General features: G+C 34.4%; 2 protein-coding genes across 3 annotated transcripts in view; one reads left to right on the forward strand and one right to left on the reverse strand.

Annotated features, from left to right (window-relative positions):
- Positions 1 to 707: 707 nt before the first annotated feature.
- On the forward strand, positions 708 to 10,426 carry LOC132728799 (programmed cell death protein 6-like). Of its 2 annotated transcripts, none has more exons than XM_060714471.1 (7): positions 708 to 867; positions 2,409 to 2,822; positions 3,267 to 3,394; positions 5,189 to 5,263; positions 5,709 to 5,783; positions 7,190 to 7,358; positions 10,080 to 10,426. In XM_060714471.1, the coding sequence occupies exons 1-7, from the start codon at positions 835 to 837 to the stop codon at positions 10,110 to 10,112; spliced, it is 927 nt and encodes a 308-aa protein (XP_060570454.1). In that variant the 5' UTR covers positions 708 to 834; the 3' UTR covers positions 10,113 to 10,426. The 2 variants fall into 2 exon arrangements, with proteins under 2 accessions (XP_060570454.1, XP_060570453.1); XM_060714470.1 differs by lacking the exon at positions 10,080 to 10,426 and adding an exon at positions 9,939 to 10,073.
- Positions 10,427 to 10,948: 522 nt separating this feature from the next.
- LOC132728801 (uncharacterized) overlaps positions 10,949 to 19,646 on the reverse strand; it is a 35,128-nt gene continuing 26,430 nt past the window's right edge. Inside the window, exons 20-25 of the mRNA XM_060714472.1 lie at positions 18,711 to 18,949; positions 15,035 to 15,275; positions 13,726 to 13,841; positions 12,650 to 12,814; positions 11,764 to 11,870; positions 10,949 to 10,993 (exon numbers count right to left, since the gene is read on the reverse strand). Of these exons, the coding sequence (XP_060570455.1) occupies positions 10,949 to 10,993; positions 11,764 to 11,870; positions 12,650 to 12,814; positions 13,726 to 13,841; positions 15,035 to 15,275; positions 18,711 to 18,949 (913 nt within the window). The remainder of the gene's footprint in view (positions 10,994 to 11,763; positions 11,871 to 12,649; positions 12,815 to 13,725; positions 13,842 to 15,034; positions 15,276 to 18,710; positions 18,950 to 19,646) is intronic.

The raw sequence follows: 19,646 nt of genomic DNA on the forward strand, positions 1-19,646 counted from the left end.
AATGCCATACTATTTAGTATCAACACCATTGTATAGTACTCCCCGCTGGTACCGCGTCCTTGCCCATTCCGATGTAATCAGAAAATTTGTTTCTTAACACATTGATTGACGATTGAATGTCACCAAATACTGTTTCCACCATTAAAGTGAAAGTGGAAGTGCTGCTTTTGTGAATTTGGATAAAAATTGTTAGAATTTTTTTTCATTTCAAATAAATTCTGTCATTGATAGGAAAATCGAAAGCTGCCTGTGTGTGCTGAAAAAACTTCTTTATTTTACCCCATATTTAACGGTTAAACTTATAATTTCATGTTCCAACAGATGAAAGTTGTCTGCTGAAACTGTAATGACAGCATATTCTGTTACAAAACAATTATTCTGAAGCAAAAAGGGCCATCAATTAACATACCACGGGTACCATAGTGCTCTCCGTATAAGCTCCCATTCTAAATATGGCTGACCGACCATAGATGTTTCTAATTAAAATCATTGAGTTATTCTATGATAGACATGTGGATTTTAAAGTCAAGATGCGAGGGCTAAACACAATTCAATAAAATAGTAAATATAAGATATTTTTATTTGTACAATTTACTGGAAATAATAAGTACAGTGGTACCATAGGGGACCATCCTATACGCACCTCTCAAATACCAATATCGACAACACAATGGTATCAACACAGTACAAAATATTTGGTGTTGTTCAACCCAGAAATGAATAATAGCAAAGGGGTACCGATTGTTCAACTCGATTACGACAATCGTAAAATAATTTGGAAATACCCAAATAAACGAAATTCATCGAATAAACTTGGGATTGTTTCCTGTAAAAATGTCTTGGGGAGGACAACGCCCCCAGCAATATGTAAGAAAGTTTACTCTGTTATAACTTAGATCTGCTTGGCCATCTAGTACCCCTCGTTACTGTGACTGATGTCTCTGAACCCGTCTCTGAAATTCAAATCATTATGTCTATCAAATATTTAAGATATTATCCAAAATAATCCACCTACTATGTAGGCGCTTTTTTATATTGGTTATTTGATAGAATTTCAAGTTCCTGTGCTCTGTCAGTAGCTTGAATTGTCTTCTTTTTCCACTTTTTAAGAAATTTATGCTATTTTTCTATCAAATTTCTAAAACTAGATTCACTACAGTAACCAGTAACCTTTCTTATGTCTAACTCTTAGACATTCTAGATCTTAAATGAACTTGTCCAGCTTCCATCTTTGAAACTTCTCATAAAAGAGACCAGCATAGTTAGGCCGAAATTAATATTACGCACACTTGCACAGGATTAAGGAGAAAGGTATAGGAAGCCCCCTGAAGCTCCTCGATTTGCTCCATTTATAGTTGCGTTTTTCTTGTATTTGTTGTTGTAACAAATGTGGTTAATGTCGTTGTTTGTTGATGGGTTGTTTTTTTTCATTGACGCGTCTAAAGTATTACATTAAGAACAATAGCCATTTGCTCCATGGGCGCTGCATCCATGGCCTTGTTGGCGACAAAGCAAAAGAATGGAGCGGCATTGCAGGTCTCCACAATAGGTTTGCTGATAATCATCATAATCTCCCCCACATATAGAAATTAACTTGTTCTTGATACCGAGTGAAGTGTATTTCGTGCGAGCATTATGGTGATGAAGGTGGTCCCATAAAACAGTGTTATGTTTCGTATAGTTCTTTATCAAATTATGGATTAATACTCTTTACGTAGACATAACATTAACAGTGCTAATTAATGAATGTTATTCAAGACATAATAGTTTTAAAGCTTTGGAACTAATTACCTAAATACTTAGAAGTTCTATATTTACATTTTAAAAAGAATCAATGATATGATTAGAGCTAAATAGATTTTGGAATCATGTCTCAAAACCCTCTTACACCACCCACCTTCACCCATACCCTTAAGTTTTCACACCCTTTCTAGCATATTTGAAATTTTATTTTCTTGGATCAATGTTACGCATGTGTGTAGGTGCGTAATAATAGCTATGTCCCTGGTGACATGGGGTATTGTAATGTTTATCAGTTTTGGGGATATCAAAATGAAAATTTGAAGTTCATCAGCCAACAGTATAGAGCCTAATCAGATCGGACAATTATACTACCTGGCCTGGCTCTATACATGTGGCAAATTCATTTCAGTTTCAGCTGTCACTGTTAAAGGGGTAAAATGTATGTACTTTTGATGCATTGAGTCTTTTAAAATTGCATTTGCTGGGACATTGCTGCAATGCCAAAGGTCTTTTGCAGGGATTTATCATTCGATTTTACAATTTACATGTGCACACATGACAGGGATTTTACTAAGCATTTGCTGGTATGAAAGTCAAAATCCCTGATATTTAATAATAAAGTGTATACCTTGATTAAATAATAATATTTATTTACTTCACTATAGGGAGGATATGGAGCACCTCAAGGGTACCAGCAGCCCGGTGCTCCTCCTGCTAATCAAATGTATGGTGGATATGGGCAGCCACCATCTCAAGGCTATGGACAACCTGGCCAATATGGCCAACCACAGCAAGGGCCCCCAGGTCAATATGGTGCCCCAGGACAGCCTCCTAGAGGGCAGTATGGAGCTCCTCCACCAGGTCAGTACGGTGCACCAGGAGCTCCTCCTCCTGGTCAGTATGGTGCACCAGGAGCTCCTCCTCCTGGTCAGGGATATGGAGGACAACCTCCAGCTTATGGACAACAGCAGCAGTATGGTGGATATCAACAGCAACAGTATGGGCAACAAGGGATGGGTGGGTTTGGTGGACAACAAGCCCCTCCTGGCGTCAGCCCAGAATTATGGGGATGGTTTCAGGTAACTTTTCATTATTACATGTTGGTTTTAAATGCCATGATATAAAACTATAAATAATCATTATATACTTTCTCACTTTATGAAAGTAAAACAATATTTAAGATGATCAATTTACACTTTAAAAGGAAATGAAACCAACACAAGATTTCTGTGTAAAAGGAAAAAGGGTTTATATATGAGAAATAACCAGATGGGTCGTAAAAATGATCCTTTCCATATACTGTTATAAAGTGTTATCCGAAGCCTTTTGTGAATGTGTATATATCAAAATGGAAAGAAGAAATCTGTACAGGTAATTCTTTATAATAGCTAACATTTAAAATTATTTTTACAGCAAAAATCTCTTTGGATATTTGCTATATTAGTATAAAATCACAGTGATTGTTTCTTATTCAATAAGAAGAGTTTTTATTATGTGTGTATGGCTTTGTATGTGTATTTTAGACTGTAGATACAGACAGAAGTGGTAAAATTACTGCAGATGAGTTAAGACAAGCACTTCACAATGGTAACTGGTCTCCGTTTAATCCCGAGACTTGTAGGTTGATGATAGGCATGTTTGATAAAGACAGGTTAGTCAAATATATCTATGAAATATTAAAAAATGCTTTTCCGATTGATTGTATTCTTGAGCAGATAATGTGTGGATACAACTTTACATAGTGAGAGCAAGCTGCACTATAGACTCCAACCACCAATACTGATTGCTCATGTAATTTTCATTTTGTTACATCTTCTATTAAAATGCCTATTAAAGAAAATGTGATCTTTAAAAATACATGTAAATGTCAATCTTGAAGACAAAAAATGAATGTCAATCTAAATACAAAAAGTAATTTTGTCATTTTAAATTCTAAAATGAATTTATGTCATGAAACCATGTAAATTAACATTGAATAATTGGAGGAACATTGTATCTAAATAAATTTGAAAAAAATATCTAAGTCTTTCATTGCATTACTTTTAAATTACAGAATGTAGCTTCAATTTACATTAAGATGGGTTGGGTTTAAAGTCGGACTTAAAACTATTAAGGTCATAAGATGACTTGCCAGCTTTACTTGTGGTGGAAGACCCAAGATACCACTAAATGAATTATTTCACCAAAACTATGTATATGATAAAAACATATAACCTTTAGCTACCTGGCTGTATGGCTTCTTCACATATGAGAATGCAAAACACTTTGCAGGATTTGAACTTAAAGCAAAATGAGGCAAGAAATTGAAAGTTTGTCTAATCATTTAGCCATTATTTGTAGGATTCACATCTGTCATTGACAAAATAATAAATGGAACAGAAAGTGATGGGCCTTAACTTACTGGAACAGAAAGTGGTGGGCCTTTGTCGCCAGTACAGAGCAAGGCCAGTCTGCAATCTGGCCAGGCCTTTACTTAGTGTACTGTTTGCAGCTTAATTTTTGTATTTTGATATTGAAATCTATAAAAGATTGAATTGCCATTTACAATTCAAAGCTCGGCATATCAATTGTACAAATTCAGTAGATCTAGGGTTAAATGGAGTATGTAGTATGTGAGACACTCTTTCTCTTAAGTAGACCAAATTTGCTACTCAATTATGTTTTGTTAGCTACAACTCTACATTTAATCAGTACTTTTTGGTAATTTTTTGATTGCTATATAGTTTCTTACTTGTTACACATTTTCGCATCTTTATTTTTTCCAAAATATTTATATTCCCGATTTGTCATACTTTTTGATATAGAACAAAACTCGACACATTATAGAAATAAATTAAAAGAAGAAGAATTTTAGTAGGAGAAGAATTTTAGTAGACTAAGTCTTTTATTTTAATCATATTCTTGAATATAAAAATGTTTGATTTGTATTGAATATGTGTGTATATGTAAATGTATATATTCGGGAAATAAATATTTTTAAACAAAATGATGTCATTATCTGCAAAATCAGTCATTCTTTAGCAGTAACATAGAAAATTGTGAAGTCAATAGAACCAAACTTAATGGCAAAGAAAAGACTTGTTTGTTTGTTAAGTTTTAAGGTAGAAAGACATAACAAAAAAATGTTAGCATTTAGAAATTAAGCATTGTAATATAATCAATGTCCGGTTTGAATGATGATTCACACAACACGAAGCAGTTTTTTGTTTCCATTGAGATTTGACAACTAAGCTTGAGATTGCTGTATATGCTTTGAAATGTAGGCAATTTTGATATTTATGAAAACACAAGTAAATATACATTGAAACTTTTGTATATTGTGTATGTGACATTTACTATGATAACTACTCTAATTATGTCTGGGGAAAATAATTATAGGAACTGAATATTGTTTACTGCAATCACAATGTTATCTGAACATTATATATAATTTATTTTGTTTCAGGAACGGAACAATAGATGTACATGAATTTTCTGCTTTATGGAAATATATCCAAGATTGGAAATCATGTTTCGACAGGTAAAGTTTAAAAATAATTCACCATGTAACTTGACTAAGTCACTAAATATTGTTTTAACTTGGCATAAAGTATTAAAAAGCAATTGAACATGTTGTTTGACTTAACTTTACTTAAATGCTATTTGTGTCCAAAAATGAATTACTTTCAGTATGTGACTGCAGTTTTTCAAGTTCATTTTACATTATCATGAAATAAATTATAACAGTCTTGTTTATTTATTCATGGTAGTAAATATTTTTAACTTTCAGAAAGATTAAGTTTTGTCAAAATCCAAGTGTAAACACTGTTAAATTCTTGGAAATTTGTCTTTGTATATACATAAGATCAGATTGGTTAAAATGTGTAATTTTAAGTCCATGATAAATATATAAATTTTCTAGTCCATGACCTTCAGGTCAATATGCTACAACTTTTTAGATACATTTACTTGTATTTCTTTTCTAGATTTGATACTGATCGATCAGGAAACATTGATGCTAGAGAAATACATACAGCATTCCAATCCTTTGGTTATAGTTTGTAAGTACATGTACATGTATTGTGTTATATTGAGACCATTTGGTATTTAATTAGGGTCATGCTAAAGATATATTTTGGCTGGATTTGGATGTACCTATGTTTTCTAGTTACTTACTTCATGTTTGAGGCACTAATGTAGTCTGGTAAATAAGTGCATATCGGTGGTGGTGTTGGTAGTTTTCACTCCAGATCACGTCTGTAAGCCACATTGAATTTACCAGAGCACAGTTCAACTACCACATCGTTCCTGGGCAGGCTGTCAAGCAGTTTACCAGTACTAGTTGCCTCCACTTTCCCAAGGAACTGAAACTTCTGTACATGCAAGAGAAGAAGTACAGTGTGAATGACAGTAGTAAAGATTTCATGATCCTCATAACAAAAGTGACTTGTACCGCCAAGAAATTGAACCAGGGCCGCCTAATTCACAAGCCAACGCTCTATTGAGCTAACAGGACGCCTTTTTTTAGTGCATATTGAAATGTATAAGCATACATTATATCAAATTTTAGAGCGCACAGACTTAACCATTACTCTTTTTGGGAAAATGTAATGTCCTTACTGCTTTTTTGCACAGAAGATAGGTGATACCAGATTACTGGTTAATAAAAGATGCATCTAAATTACAGAATAATAATTGCTATTATACCATGATAATTATTTGTACCACATTTAAAAAACAACAACTGGGCTGTGCATAGCTAAATGTACGGTAATGCATATAGGTTATGTCTATGTTGTTTTAACTTTCAACTGTATCTAACAGGTTAGAAATAATCCAGCAGTGTCCGGGAATCAAACTCTGGACACGTTGTGAACCAGGACAGATAGTCTTTTACACCTCTAGCTGGATAACTTGGAAAATTATATGTAACTTTCTTGCATATCAGACTGGCGTTTCCGTTAGTTTAACCCATGCCGGAAATTTCATCTGGCATGGGGGGTTCCAGATGAGTCGCGTGCTGTACAATGGCACGATAAAGATGACGTCATTTTACCGTTATGAATGATTTTGTAATTCATACGCGGTTGAATGAAAGTAGTTACGGTTGTAATGATATAAATTTTCATTGAAAATAAAGATAAAGAATTTAAAATATAATGGAATATGGTAGAATATGCAAGAAAAAATATCTGACATATGTTTGCGGTTCGGATCGGAATATCCGTCCCTCGGTGACCCGCCCATGGGCGGCACACCTCGGGACGGATATTCTGATCCGAACCGCAAAATATGACAGATATTATTATTCTTCTCTACCCTATAATGTGTTATGCTTACATTAACTTTGGAATGTTAATGACAATGGAAATATTCATTACAGCTGTGTGCCATATAGTTATATTGGATCAATGTTATCTTGACTGGCAGCATATAGTTAAAACTGTAATTATATATTTACTTGCAGATCTCCACAGTTTTGTGATCTTGTGATAAGAGTTTTTGACAGAAAAGGTGCCAGAAACATTCAGTTTGATGACTTTATTCAAGCATGTGTGATGTTAAAAACATTAACAGATAAATTCCGGTCAAAAGATCATCAGCAAAATGGAACCGTCAGAATAAGTTACGAAGAGGTAATGTAACTTTTATACACACTTCATCTTTGTTTAATTGATAAAACTGGAAAGCCTTTGTATTTTGCTTTTTATTGGAATTTGTTTTATACATTATGTTTTTTCTGATTTCAAAAAGTTAAGTTGTTGCAAAATTTTGTTAAAATTAATATGTACGAGTTTCTCTTTAGAACCGTTGTAGTTACTGTACCAGCCATTTGTAACATTTTCTTTCAACCCTATGAAATAAGTAGCGAATTTGATGGTAATATCCCTGCTAATATCTAAAATTTACAAATGTTTGGTACAGTAAATGATTACTTGTTGTTTTGTTTTTTTAGCTCACCTGAGCATATGCTCAGGGTGAGCTATTAGGATCACTCTTCGTCCGTCGTCTGTCGTCCGTCGTACGTTTTCCGTTCACACTTTTCAAACGACATCTCCTCTGAAACCATAAGGCAGAATCATAATGAAACTTCACAGGGATGTTCCTTGTGTGAAGCCTTAACAAAGTTGTTCAAAGAATTCCATTCCATGCAGAACTCTGGTTGCCATGGCAACCAAAAGAAAAAAACTTTAAACATCTTCTTCTAGAAAACCCAAAGAGCTAGAGCTTAGATATTTGGCATGAAACATCTTCTAGTGAGTGTCTACCAAGATTGTTCAAATAAAAGCCCTGGGGTCAAAATTGGCCCCGCCCCAGGGGGTCATTGATTTTCCCTATATGCATATAGTAAAAACTTGAAAAAATCTTCTTCTAAAAAACCCAAAGAGCTAGAGCTTAGATATTTGGCATGAAACATGTTCTAATGGATGTCTACCAAGTTTGTTCAAATAAAAGCCCGGGGGTTAAAATTGGCCCCGCCCCAGGGGGTCATTGATTTTCCCTATATGCATATAGTAAAAACTTAAAAACATCTTCTTTTAAAGAACCCAAAGAGCTAGACCTAAGATATTAAGCATGAAACATCTTCTAATAAGTGTCTACCAAGATTGTTCAAATAAAAGCCCTGGGGTCAAAATTGGCCCCGCCCCAGGGGGTCATTGATTTTCCTTATATGCATATAGTAAAAACTTTAAAAAAATCTTCTTCTAAAAAACCCAAAGAGCTAGAGCTTAGATATTTGGCATGAAACATGTTTCTAATGGATGTCTACCAAGTTTGTTCAAATAAAAGCCCTGGGGTCAAAATTGGCCCCGCCCCAGGGGGTCATTGATTTTCTCTATATGCATATAGTAAAAAACTTAAAAAAATCTTCTTTTAAAGAACCCAAAGAGCTAGACCTAAGATATTAAGCATGAAACATCTTCTAATTAGTGTCTACCAAGATTGTTCAAATAAAAGCCCTGGGGTTAAAATTGGCCCCGCCACAGGGGGTCATTGATTTTCCCTATATGCATATAGTAAAAACTTTAAAAAATCTTCTTCTAAAAAACAAAGAGAGCTAGAGCTTAGATATTTGGCGTTAAACATGTTCTAATGGATGTCTACCAAGTTTGTTCAAATAAAAGCCCTGGGGTCAAAATTGGCCCAGCCCCAAGGGTTATTGATTTTGCCTATATGCATATAGTAAAAACTTTAAAAAATCTTCTCTTAAAGAACCCAAAAAGCTAGAGCTAAGATATTAAGCATGAAACATCTTCTTATCAGTGTCTACCAAGATTGTTCAAATAAAAGCCCTGGGGTCAAAATAGGCCCCCGCCCAGGGGGTCATTGATTTTCCTATATGCATATAGTAAAAACTTCAAAAAAAATTCTTTTAAAGAACCCAAAGAGCTAGAGCTAAGATATTTAGCATGAAACATGTTCTAATGGGTGTCTACCAAATTTGTTCAAATAAAAGCCCTGGGGTCAAAATTGGCCCCGTCCCAGGGGTCATTGATTTTCCCTAATATACATAGCGTAAAAAGTTAAAAAATCTTCTATTAAAGAACCCAAAGAGCTAGAGCTAAGATATTTAGCATGAAACATGTTCTAATGGATGTTTACCAAGTTTGTTCAAATAAAAGCCTTGGGTCAAAAATGGCCCCGCCCTAGGGGGTCATTGATTTTCCCTATATTGCATTGTAGTAATTAAATACTTAAAAATCTTTCTTTTAAAGAACCCAAAGAGCTAGAGCTAAGATATTTAGCATGAAAACATGTTCTAATGGGTGTCTACCAAGTTTGTTCAAATAAACAAAAGCCCTTGGGTTAAAGTTGGCCATGCCAGGGGGAGGGGGGGGAAGTCATTTTTATTCATTATTTGTGTATAGTAAAGACTTAACATCATGAAATATCTTCTAATGGGTGTCTTCCAAGTTTGTTCAAATAAAAGCCCTTTCGTTTAAACTTGCCCGGCCCTGGGGGCCTATGTTCAGGTGAGCGACCTCTTGTTTTACAAAAACACAACAATATTGTACAATGTAAAACAATGTTATTTCAATATTAAAAGTGTATGGTAAATGGGTAACAAATTTTAATATTTAAAGTTTGTGAAGTGTGTAGGTAACAAAAATTTCAATATTAAGTGTGTGTGGCTTGTGGGTAACAAATTTCAATATTAAGTGTGTGTGGTGAACCTGAAGAACTGCGAATCTAAGGTTATACTTTCTTTGCAGTTTTTAGAAATGGTTTTGGACACAACTTTAATTCAGGGAGCAACATAACTTAATGAATATTGATATTGTATTAGATGTTGTTACATTGTGATTTGGTGCGACAGTGTATGATGACACTTTACGACTCGTTCTTCGTTACAGTTTTTGGACATGGCGCTGGACATCAAAGTGTGAGAGCAAGAATTCTGGCAGACATTCATTATCATTTGTTTAACATTCATAAGGACCATTCATATGTATTATTGGATGTATATAATCATGAAGAAGTTCTTGACAAAGAGCTGTCAACATACTGACGTTTGAATATAGAATACAAGTGCTTTTGCTATAAGTGATTTTTTTTTTATAATATGTAATATTGTAGAAATTATATTTAAAATCGTGTATCACGAATGAATTCTTTGTAATATAATCATGATTATCATCAATAGAATTAAGCATTGTGTATGTTTTTAAAATGATTTGCAAACAATGAAAGTGATAATCGATTCTCAGTCTTTATTTTGTTTTTGAGAGCCTTTGAGGGTTTAGGTTGCTGGCTTGAATCAGTGGCCAATCACCACTAACGGGTTTAATCCTTTCATAGTCTTCTGATTCTTCCATGTGAGGAAGTTACCCCGCTGGATTAATGGAAAGTTGGAGTTTTACTCAAGTGCCAGCTTGTGCATTTACTCAGAATTGCACCTTAGGTCTTCTTCCACCAGTAAAATTAGTTTAGCATATGACCTTAACAGTGTTAATATTACTTAAAACTTGATGTGGAGTGGTCATTAAGTTGTAGTAGGGGAAACAACACTAACATAAACAGGTTTTTGAGAAATGAATAAAAATAGAAATTTTAAGTCTTAAGTATTTTCACAAAATTTATTATGCTGTGTAAAAAAGATATTGATACAATATTCATATACATGAACTACCCAGCAGCATATTAACATAAGAAATAAAAATGTACATAGAAACATTGAAAATGCAAAGAAAACATTTTATGTACTTCAGTAAAGTCTACATATTTATATTTCTTGTAATACTAGTGGTTCCACATGGTGTTCGTCAATCTGAAAATAAAAGTAGTACAATGTTTTTATAAAGGAATATGAATGGCAATATGAGATTTAAATTAATAATAATACATTTATTTAAATCTTTATCAAGGGGAGAATTTGTATTAAGTGTCCAGCTTTATATGTCATTCAATGAAAGCGCTGTGTTTGTAGTGTCCAGCTTTATTCACTTTATTAAGTCACTATGCTGTTTTATTCATCCAGAGCTGTTCTACAGAAATTAGAAATTCTTTCATGTGAGGAAGCTATCCAGCTAGCTCACGGAACGTCGGTGGTTCTACTCAGGTACCCGTTCATGCCTGAAATAATGCACGGAAGGGCACCTGAGGTCTTCCTTCACCAGTAAAGCTGGAATGCGCGATATGACCTATACTGTGTCGATGTGACGTAAAACCCAAAACAAAAACAGAAATTAGAAACATTCTCAGGTCGCTTTCGCCCCCTGTCGAAGTTTCTAATTTCTGTAGAACAGCATGGATTAACACTAACATACACATATTGACTGAAATGTTGGTTATAGGACATAACTGTCAATTAATACAAACAGAAAGTCTTGTTAAAAGCCTTTACTATGCAGTATTTGCTTTGATGTTGATTTATTCCATGTAAAAAAACTCTGTAACTTGTGTAACCCTGGGTTGTTGGCTTCGCCATCCTGACTCCCATGATGGTAGTCCCATCCTGTTGTCGTCCATTAACATCACAGACAATGAGGGTCCGCGGGTCGCCGATCAAGTTAAATCTACTCCCACCAGTTAAAGTACCCGGCACAAACATTTCTTGTCACAGTTAATTAAGTCTTTGTACAATAACTTGCAAGTTTGATCACTTATTATAGGAACTTTAGCAGACTTCAGTAAATTTTGATAGCCTGTGGATAAGAAATTAAATTAGTTGTTAGACATTAACAATACAAACATTATTTTGTAAAAAGAAATATACACAGACACAAGTTTTTATACAAAATTTTTTCTTGTTTTCATGTAAATCATATTTCATGTAAACCCTTCTCTGTGTGTAGAGTCATTTGATACTATGTATTTATCAACTCTGTCATTCATTTCTTTACTGCTAATGACTTTATTTCGAAAGAACACGAGTTTAACAAAAACTGATAAATGAGAAGAACATGAGGTGAACAATATTGATATATTCAAGTACCGAGTTCAAAGTACTGTCCTCTTGCCTCATTCTTTCTCAAAACATTAAATAACCTGATGTACAGTTTAACAAAAGGATGAGCTATTCTGATAGTTGTGTCGGCAAATTCATTGTGCAAAAACCTTCACTGTAGCCCATTTTTCAAACAATTTATCCAGTGTTGTCACCGAACTTGGAATACTTGTTAATATCATGACCACAAACAGTTGTAACTTGTAAGACAAAGGAATTATATATTCTAAAAGCTATATTTTTTAAGTTATGAACCCCAAATTTTTTTTTGGTCGAAATTGGTCATAGCCCCTAACAGACGAGTGTTAACACTGCATTCAGTGCTTAATTTTGTCTGTTACATGATGGGGAAAAGATTTATCTATCTACTGTCCATATTCATAAAACAATACAAACAATAATCTATTCTGAAAGGCTCTTTAAAAAAAAATCAAACAACTGTAAGAAAGGTACATGAAAGTTTATTGAAATACAAACCATTTTCTGTCTGCCCCCATCCTGATACATGACATTTTTGCCCACTTATATATTCTGTCGTCTGCTCTGGTAGACATGCTGGCTGTACATGATCAGTAAACTTGATACCAGATCCATCCTTTCGTTTAATCTTCAGTAATGCTATATCATAGTTATAGTTGTTGTCTGTAAAATTTATCATAACAGATTATATCATATTTAAGTTGTGTAACATTATCATAATAGACTGTATCAAAAATCAACTCAACTTGAAACAAGACTTGAAAAACACCCGAATATTGATTTTCAATTTAATTCCGTGTTTATTTCTTTTTATTACATGCTTTTCAGTGGTTTATAGAAATATATCAGTGATATAAAACTGGTAATTTCACTGTTTGAAACAGTGAAATTACCACTTTGATAATTTCACTGTTTTGAATTTAAGCCCCTAACGTTGTTTCAGTGAAATACCAGCGTGCACAGTACTGGGTACCAAATTAATGACGTGACGTCGTAAATGACGTCACGTTGTATTACTATTTGGCGCGCTTTTCATTCAGTATTAGGTTTAATGTCTTTTTAAGCATTTCTTTGCATATAATAAAAAGAAAATTTGTTTAGTTTAGTGTAAGATCGAAATATATTTCACCTTGTGAACACCAAAAGTTCATATTTCACTCGTGGCTGCGCCACTCGTGAAATATACCTTTTGGTGCTCACTCGGTGAAATATATTCCGATCTTACACTGAACTAAACAAATATCCTCTATATAATCTCATGTTTTTCCCCATAAAATGTCCCAGTTGATCTATGTAAGATTTTCAAAGTTTATCAATATAACCTCAGTGGAGTCTCTTTAAATATCAAAATACTGTAATGGAAAAATGGCAGGTCTGCTCTTTGAGTTGCTACATTGCAGCATTCAAAAGAAACCATTAGGGATGCTTGTTTTTTTCTCTCAAAGCTGATTATTTTTTGTTTGTTTTTTGAAATCTTTTCCATGTACAGAAATAATAATATGACGTGCTGTTTTGACAGGGGCAGGTAGAGGTGTATGTGTATTGTACATATGCCTACACAACATTATACCTACCATCATAAAGGACGTGACTGATCATTTGCTCCAGCGCAAATTCTTGTTCAAATTCATCCTCAACCTTGTTATCATGATCTCCAGTTCTTACCAATACATGGCCCTTGCTTAGTTCTCTGAAATTTGTAAAAAAAAAAAATTTATTATATACACGAAAATATATTGATCTTTGCCATAATACAGTAGTGTCTAGTGAATTTTGGGGTTCATGGTCAGATTGTACAAAGGCCATATAGTTCAAAATAAAAGTATACTGATAAAATTTTTTAGATGCTTACATAGCTTTTAAAACTTTAGATAGGTATACATGGTATGAATAACAATGTCCACATAATGTGCTCAAATTATTTTATAAATATCCCTGAAAAGCAAATATCTCTCTTGCTAGAAGTCATGACCTTTACAGTACATGTAGACAAACTCCCAGCTATTGAATCTTTTTTTTTTTAGAAAAATTGTATAACATGCACATATGTGTAATAAAACAATCAATGTGAATTGTTTCCCTTTCAGTATTTAATGTGTGAGCTGGACTATTTTGTAGGAAAGGGAACGATTTGAATAAAAGCCATGCCGTGGCAGACCCAATTTTGCAAAGCTATAATTTGATCACTAGACAATGTTAGCTGTAGCTTTGTTGTTTTGCAGAAAAAGATTTTTTTAACTTTTTTTATATACATATAAGGAAAACATATTACCCTAAGGTAAACACATTACCCTCGGGATGGGGCCAATTTTAACCCCAGGGCTATGATTTTAATAATCTTTGCAGAGGTCCATAAGACAATGCCTTGTGCAAAATATTTATGCTCTAGGCCTTTTAATTCTAGAGCAGATTTTTTTAAAAATTCTTTCTTATATTCCTTTCGGTTGCCATGGCAACCATATTTCCTCATGGAATCAAATTTTCTTAACAAATTTTCAAGCCCTTCACCTGAGGAACAATCTTGGCAAGTTTGGTTAAAATTAGAGTTGTGGTTTTTAAGGAGAAGACTTCTCTATATAATCTATATAACAGAAAACACACAAAAACACACACAGTGTAAAGGTCATACGACGATTTTCAATCTTTATTGCTGGGAACCACTGTCCTCAGTTCTAGACGGGATTGGAATCCACAACAGCAAAGATGGCAACCTTAGCCTTTTTGCTACAGAGGCCCCAAGGATTACACATCACGGGTGTACAATCACTACAATATTATGTATGTATAACAATCTACCAGGAACATTGATATTATATAGACAATTAGAATAACATGCACATAAAGGTTTCCATAATCAAATTGTCATGAATATCAAAAGATTACGTGAAACAATGAGCAGCACTGAGAATCCAATGCTCGCTGAGAATTGTCCCCCCACACCAGTGGCTATGTTGACCATCTGAGATCAATCTTCTCACACCCACTTGCCATGGATAAAACCCATGAGTAGCAGTAAATCCTCCAATAATTCTCGCAAATTTTACAGGGTCACCAAGTACAGCTTCCCCTCGGCCATCTGGTTCCTCTCGTTTCTTTCTAGATTTACTTTCTAGAGGTCGTAGCCCTGAAAATATATTTAATAGGCAAGAATTCACCAACAATGTTGTTTTTTTTTTTATACTCCATTTTTTCACAGGTCGTGGGTCTCAAATGGAATTTACCATTCTACAAGCTGTAACTTTTTAAAGGCTATCAAGCGATTGGCCTACAAAGAAAATGAAGTCAATGAAATGTATGCAATGATTAGAATTCTACATCCTAGCAAGAGGATACATATGTGGCTACTCCACTGTTCTTTCTATTGTTCTTCTTAGCCACATAAAGGCAAATGGCAACATAAAAGCTAATGGAATGAATGAGTTTTTTTATTTTTTGATTTGCTAGGTTTGTTTTGTTTACAGCACACCAACACAGTATAGGTCATTTAGTGCTGAATTTGGGCTAACCTCTGGTGTGCGCAACACCAAGGGTCAAAACCACCTCACCTGCTGGAGCTAATTTAAGAGAAGCAGCTACGGAAGCAGTCAATGGGGTTGAAATTGTGGCATGTGAACCTGGTGATTATGTGTCTGATCATCGAGCAATAAAATGTGTTATGAATGTTCAAAAAGAAAACATAATCAGTAAGTCAGTCAAATTTAGAAACTTTAAAAATATGGACGAGTCATCTGTTAGAAAAGAGTTCAGTGAAATTACAATAGATCAGAGTGATATTAATCTATACGTGAATGAGTTTGAAAATAAAATAAAGAACGTTCTGGACACTCATGCACCTGAAAAAGAGATAACAAAGTAATTAGAGCCCCTAAAACCATGGTTCACTCCGGAAATTCTCACCCTTAAAACATCGACTCGGAAAGCTGAAAAATATGGAGAAATATCGTCAACCTCAACAATATGAATCATTCAAAAAGTCTCGGAACCAGTACAATGATGAACTCGAAAAAGAGAAAACAAAAGTAATAAGTGAAAAAGTAACTAATACAAAGGGTGATTCAAGAAGCTGTACCAGTTAGTGTCTGAGTTAAACAGGAACTAAATCAGAAAACCCAATGCCACCTGGGTACAGTGATAGTGAGCACTCCGAACACTTTGCCTCATTTTTCATGAAATAAAATAGAGAAAATACGTGATGACCTGAAACCATTTGATAAATTCGAGCCAAATACTAGAAACGTTCCATCTCTTCTTGCCTTTGATGAATTTTCAAATGATAATGTTAAAGAGCTGATAAATGAACTACAGACAAAATCTTGTGAATTGGACATATTACCAACAGCAAATATTAAAACTATTCCTTGGAGAACTACTCCCAATTATAACAAAACTGGTAACTTTATCACTAACAGCAAGGAATATTTCCAATAAATGGAAAGAGGCTATTGTGAGACCACTTTTGAAGAAAATTGGACTTGAACTTGTATTCTCAAATTATAGACCTGTGAGTAATCTATCGTTTTTATCAAAACTGATTGAAAAAGCAGCTCTGAAAATACTAAATAAACATGCTGATCAGTATGACTTACTACCTACAAATCAATCCGCCTACAGAAAATACCACTCCTGTGAATCTGCTCTACTGCGATTAGTAAATGATCTGTTGGCAGCCATGGAAAAACAAGAAGTTACAGCGCTAATCGCGATTGATCTCAGTGCCGCGTTCGACACTGTGGATCATGATATACTCGTCGACGTGCTACAGAAGCAGTACGGCGTGAGCGGTTCAGTGCTCAGCTGGCTTGATTCATGCCTTCGTCCTAGGGGCTGTCGCATGTGTGTCAACTCGGCAGTCTCAGCTCCACGGCAACTAGAGTGCAGTGTCCCCCAGGGTAGTTGTTTAGGGTCTTGGCTCTACCTAACGTATGCGGTAACCTTGTTTGACGTGATTCCATCTGGATTATCGGTGTATAGATTCGCTGATGACCATACTGCAACCAAACGTTTTAAACCGACTGAAGAAAATAGTGAAATTTCTGCAATCGCTGAATTAGAAAATGGTGCGATTGATATCAACAACTGGATGAATGCTAATAAACTCAAGATGAACTCATCGAAAACAGAATTCATAACATTTGGAAGTTCTCAACAACTCGAAAAGACTGTCACCTAAAATCCATTTGTATTAACGGAGATAAGATCAACTCCGAGGAGTCCATTAGATATTTAGGCGCATTTCTAGACCAAACACTAAATTTCAAGGAACATGTCAAACGAAAGTGCCGTACTGCAATGTTAAACTATCTTAGAATAAAACGTATCCGAAAATACCTCACCAAAGAAGCAGCTGAAATACTTAGTTATAGCACTCGTAATGTCACACTTGGATTATTGCAATGTCATTCTTTATGGTGTATCCGATTTTGAATTGAAAAAAATGCAACGTATTCAAAACATGTGCGCTAAGTTAGTTCTGCAACGAAAGAAATTTGACAGTTCAAGGCAAGCACTGTTCGACCTTCACTGGCTGCCCATCAAATCTAGAATCAAATATAAAATTTTGACTTTTATATACAATTGTTCAATCAGTCATGCTCCAAAATACCTTTCTGAACTCCTAACCAAACAAGTACCAAATACCCGACTACGTTCAGCTAAAACCTCTGAGAACTGCTACGTTATTCCATTCAATAAAAGAAAAACATTTAGTGACAGAAGTTTCGGAACTATTGGTCCAAAATTGTGGAATCCGCTGCCATTAGAGTTGAAACAATCTAAGAATATTGATGTATTTAAGAGAAATCTTAAAACACATTTTTTCAGAAAGTTTGAATCACTATTTTAAAATCTGAAATGAGATAAACATGAGTAACGTATAACTGATGACTGACAGTGTGATGAATGTGCAATGTAGATGAATGTTTTATTCTTTTTAATCTATTTGTAATCAAGTTACATGTATGTACATAATCTTATCTCATGCTACATGTATATCAATCAGTTTTATCATTTTATGGTCTCTGCAATTTTTTAAAAATATGTTAATTGGAATTGTATGTAAAAGCTTTTATTTCACTTGATGTTGATCCACATATTCTTATGCATTCACAATTTTATTCTTATTATTTATACGTACTGTACAACGCCGTTGAATATTGTTAAATAGAAACAGGTGTTTAATTAAATAAAAAGTTTCAAGTTTCAAGAGAATGATCCTTAAACTCAAACATTCAAACCCATTTAGCCGCATCTTAAGATCATGCAGGTATAAACAGTGGCTGTATTTTCTTATGCCTCAACCGTTAAAAGCAAACCTTCAGCCATTAAGGGCCAAAGAAAAAGTATTTCACCTATTGTTTTGGCGTTGACCAGCTGTCCATCTTCCAAGCTAAAATTTTGATAGTAATAAGGCTACAGCACAAAGAAAAAGTACATTTACCTCATTCTGTAGCCACAAAAGTATCAAAATATTATTAGCTCCAAAGATAAGTTGAACAATACCAAAACAGTATCTCCCTCTTGATTTAATCAGTGGGGGATAACAAAAACACATAAGACATACCACATTTAAAACCACTGAGTTCATCAGAATCACCAGTATCTATCTGATCCCCATCATCTTCTAGCCCGTAACATTTAACACCGGCATCTTCTCCATGACCACAGTCACTGATACCCCATCCAGCATGCGTGCAAGCTAATAGTGAAGATTCTGTCCCTATACATTCCACATCATCCAGCATCACAGTTAATCTGTCACTGCCTGGCCCATAATGTGCTTCAATACGAGCAACACCATACCTGTGATGATAAAATTAGGACCTTTATCTGATATATATATTATGCTTCAATACAGGCCAGATCATACCTGTGATGATAAAATTAGGACCTTTATCATTTATAATTATTATGTTTCAATTCGGGCAACACTATGCACAGTACCTATAATGATGATAAAATTAGGACCTTTATCTGTTATATATATAGCTTCAATACGGGCCACACCATACCTGTGATGATAAAATTAGGACCTTTATCTGATATATATAATGCTTCAATACAGGCCAGGCCATACATGTGATGATAAACTTAGGACCTTTATCATTTATAATAATTACGTTTCAATTTGGGAAACACCATACACAGTACCTATAATGATGATAAAATTAGGACCTTTATCTGTTATATATATTGCTTCAATACGGGCCACACCATACCTGTGATGATAAAATTAGGACCTTTATCTGCTACATATAATGCTTCAATACAGGCCAGGCCATACCTGTGATGATAAAATTAGGACCTTTATCTGATATATATAATACTTCAATACAGGCCAGGCCATACCTGTGATGATAAAATTAGGACCTTTATCTGATATATATAATGCTTCAATACAGGCCAGGCCATACCTGTGATGATAAAATTAGGATTTTTATCATATATAATAAATGTAATAATAATGCTCCGATACGGAAAACACCATACCTGTGATGAT

This window comes from Ruditapes philippinarum, unplaced genomic scaffold (genome assembly GCF_026571515.1).
Source record: "Ruditapes philippinarum isolate M1 unplaced genomic scaffold, ASM2657151v2 ctg10323_1_1_1_1, whole genome shotgun sequence".
Lineage (NCBI taxonomy): Eukaryota > Metazoa > Mollusca > Bivalvia > Venerida > Veneridae > Ruditapes > Ruditapes philippinarum.

What these genes read in the sequence shown, in the direction of transcription:
- LOC132728799 (XM_060714470.1), top strand. Translation starts at nt 835, where the DNA reads ATGTCTTGGGGAGGACAACGCCCCCAGCAATAT. An exon ending in GGCATGTTTGATAAAGACAG is followed by an intron (nt 3,395 to 5,188) that starts GTTAGTCAAATA and finishes ATTTTGTTTCAG; the next exon opens with GAACGGAACAATAGATGTAC. An exon ending in TCAGAATAAGTTACGAAGAG is followed by an intron (nt 7,359 to 9,938) that starts GTAATGTAACTT and finishes CTTTCTTTGCAG; the next exon opens with TTTTTAGAAATGGTTTTGGA.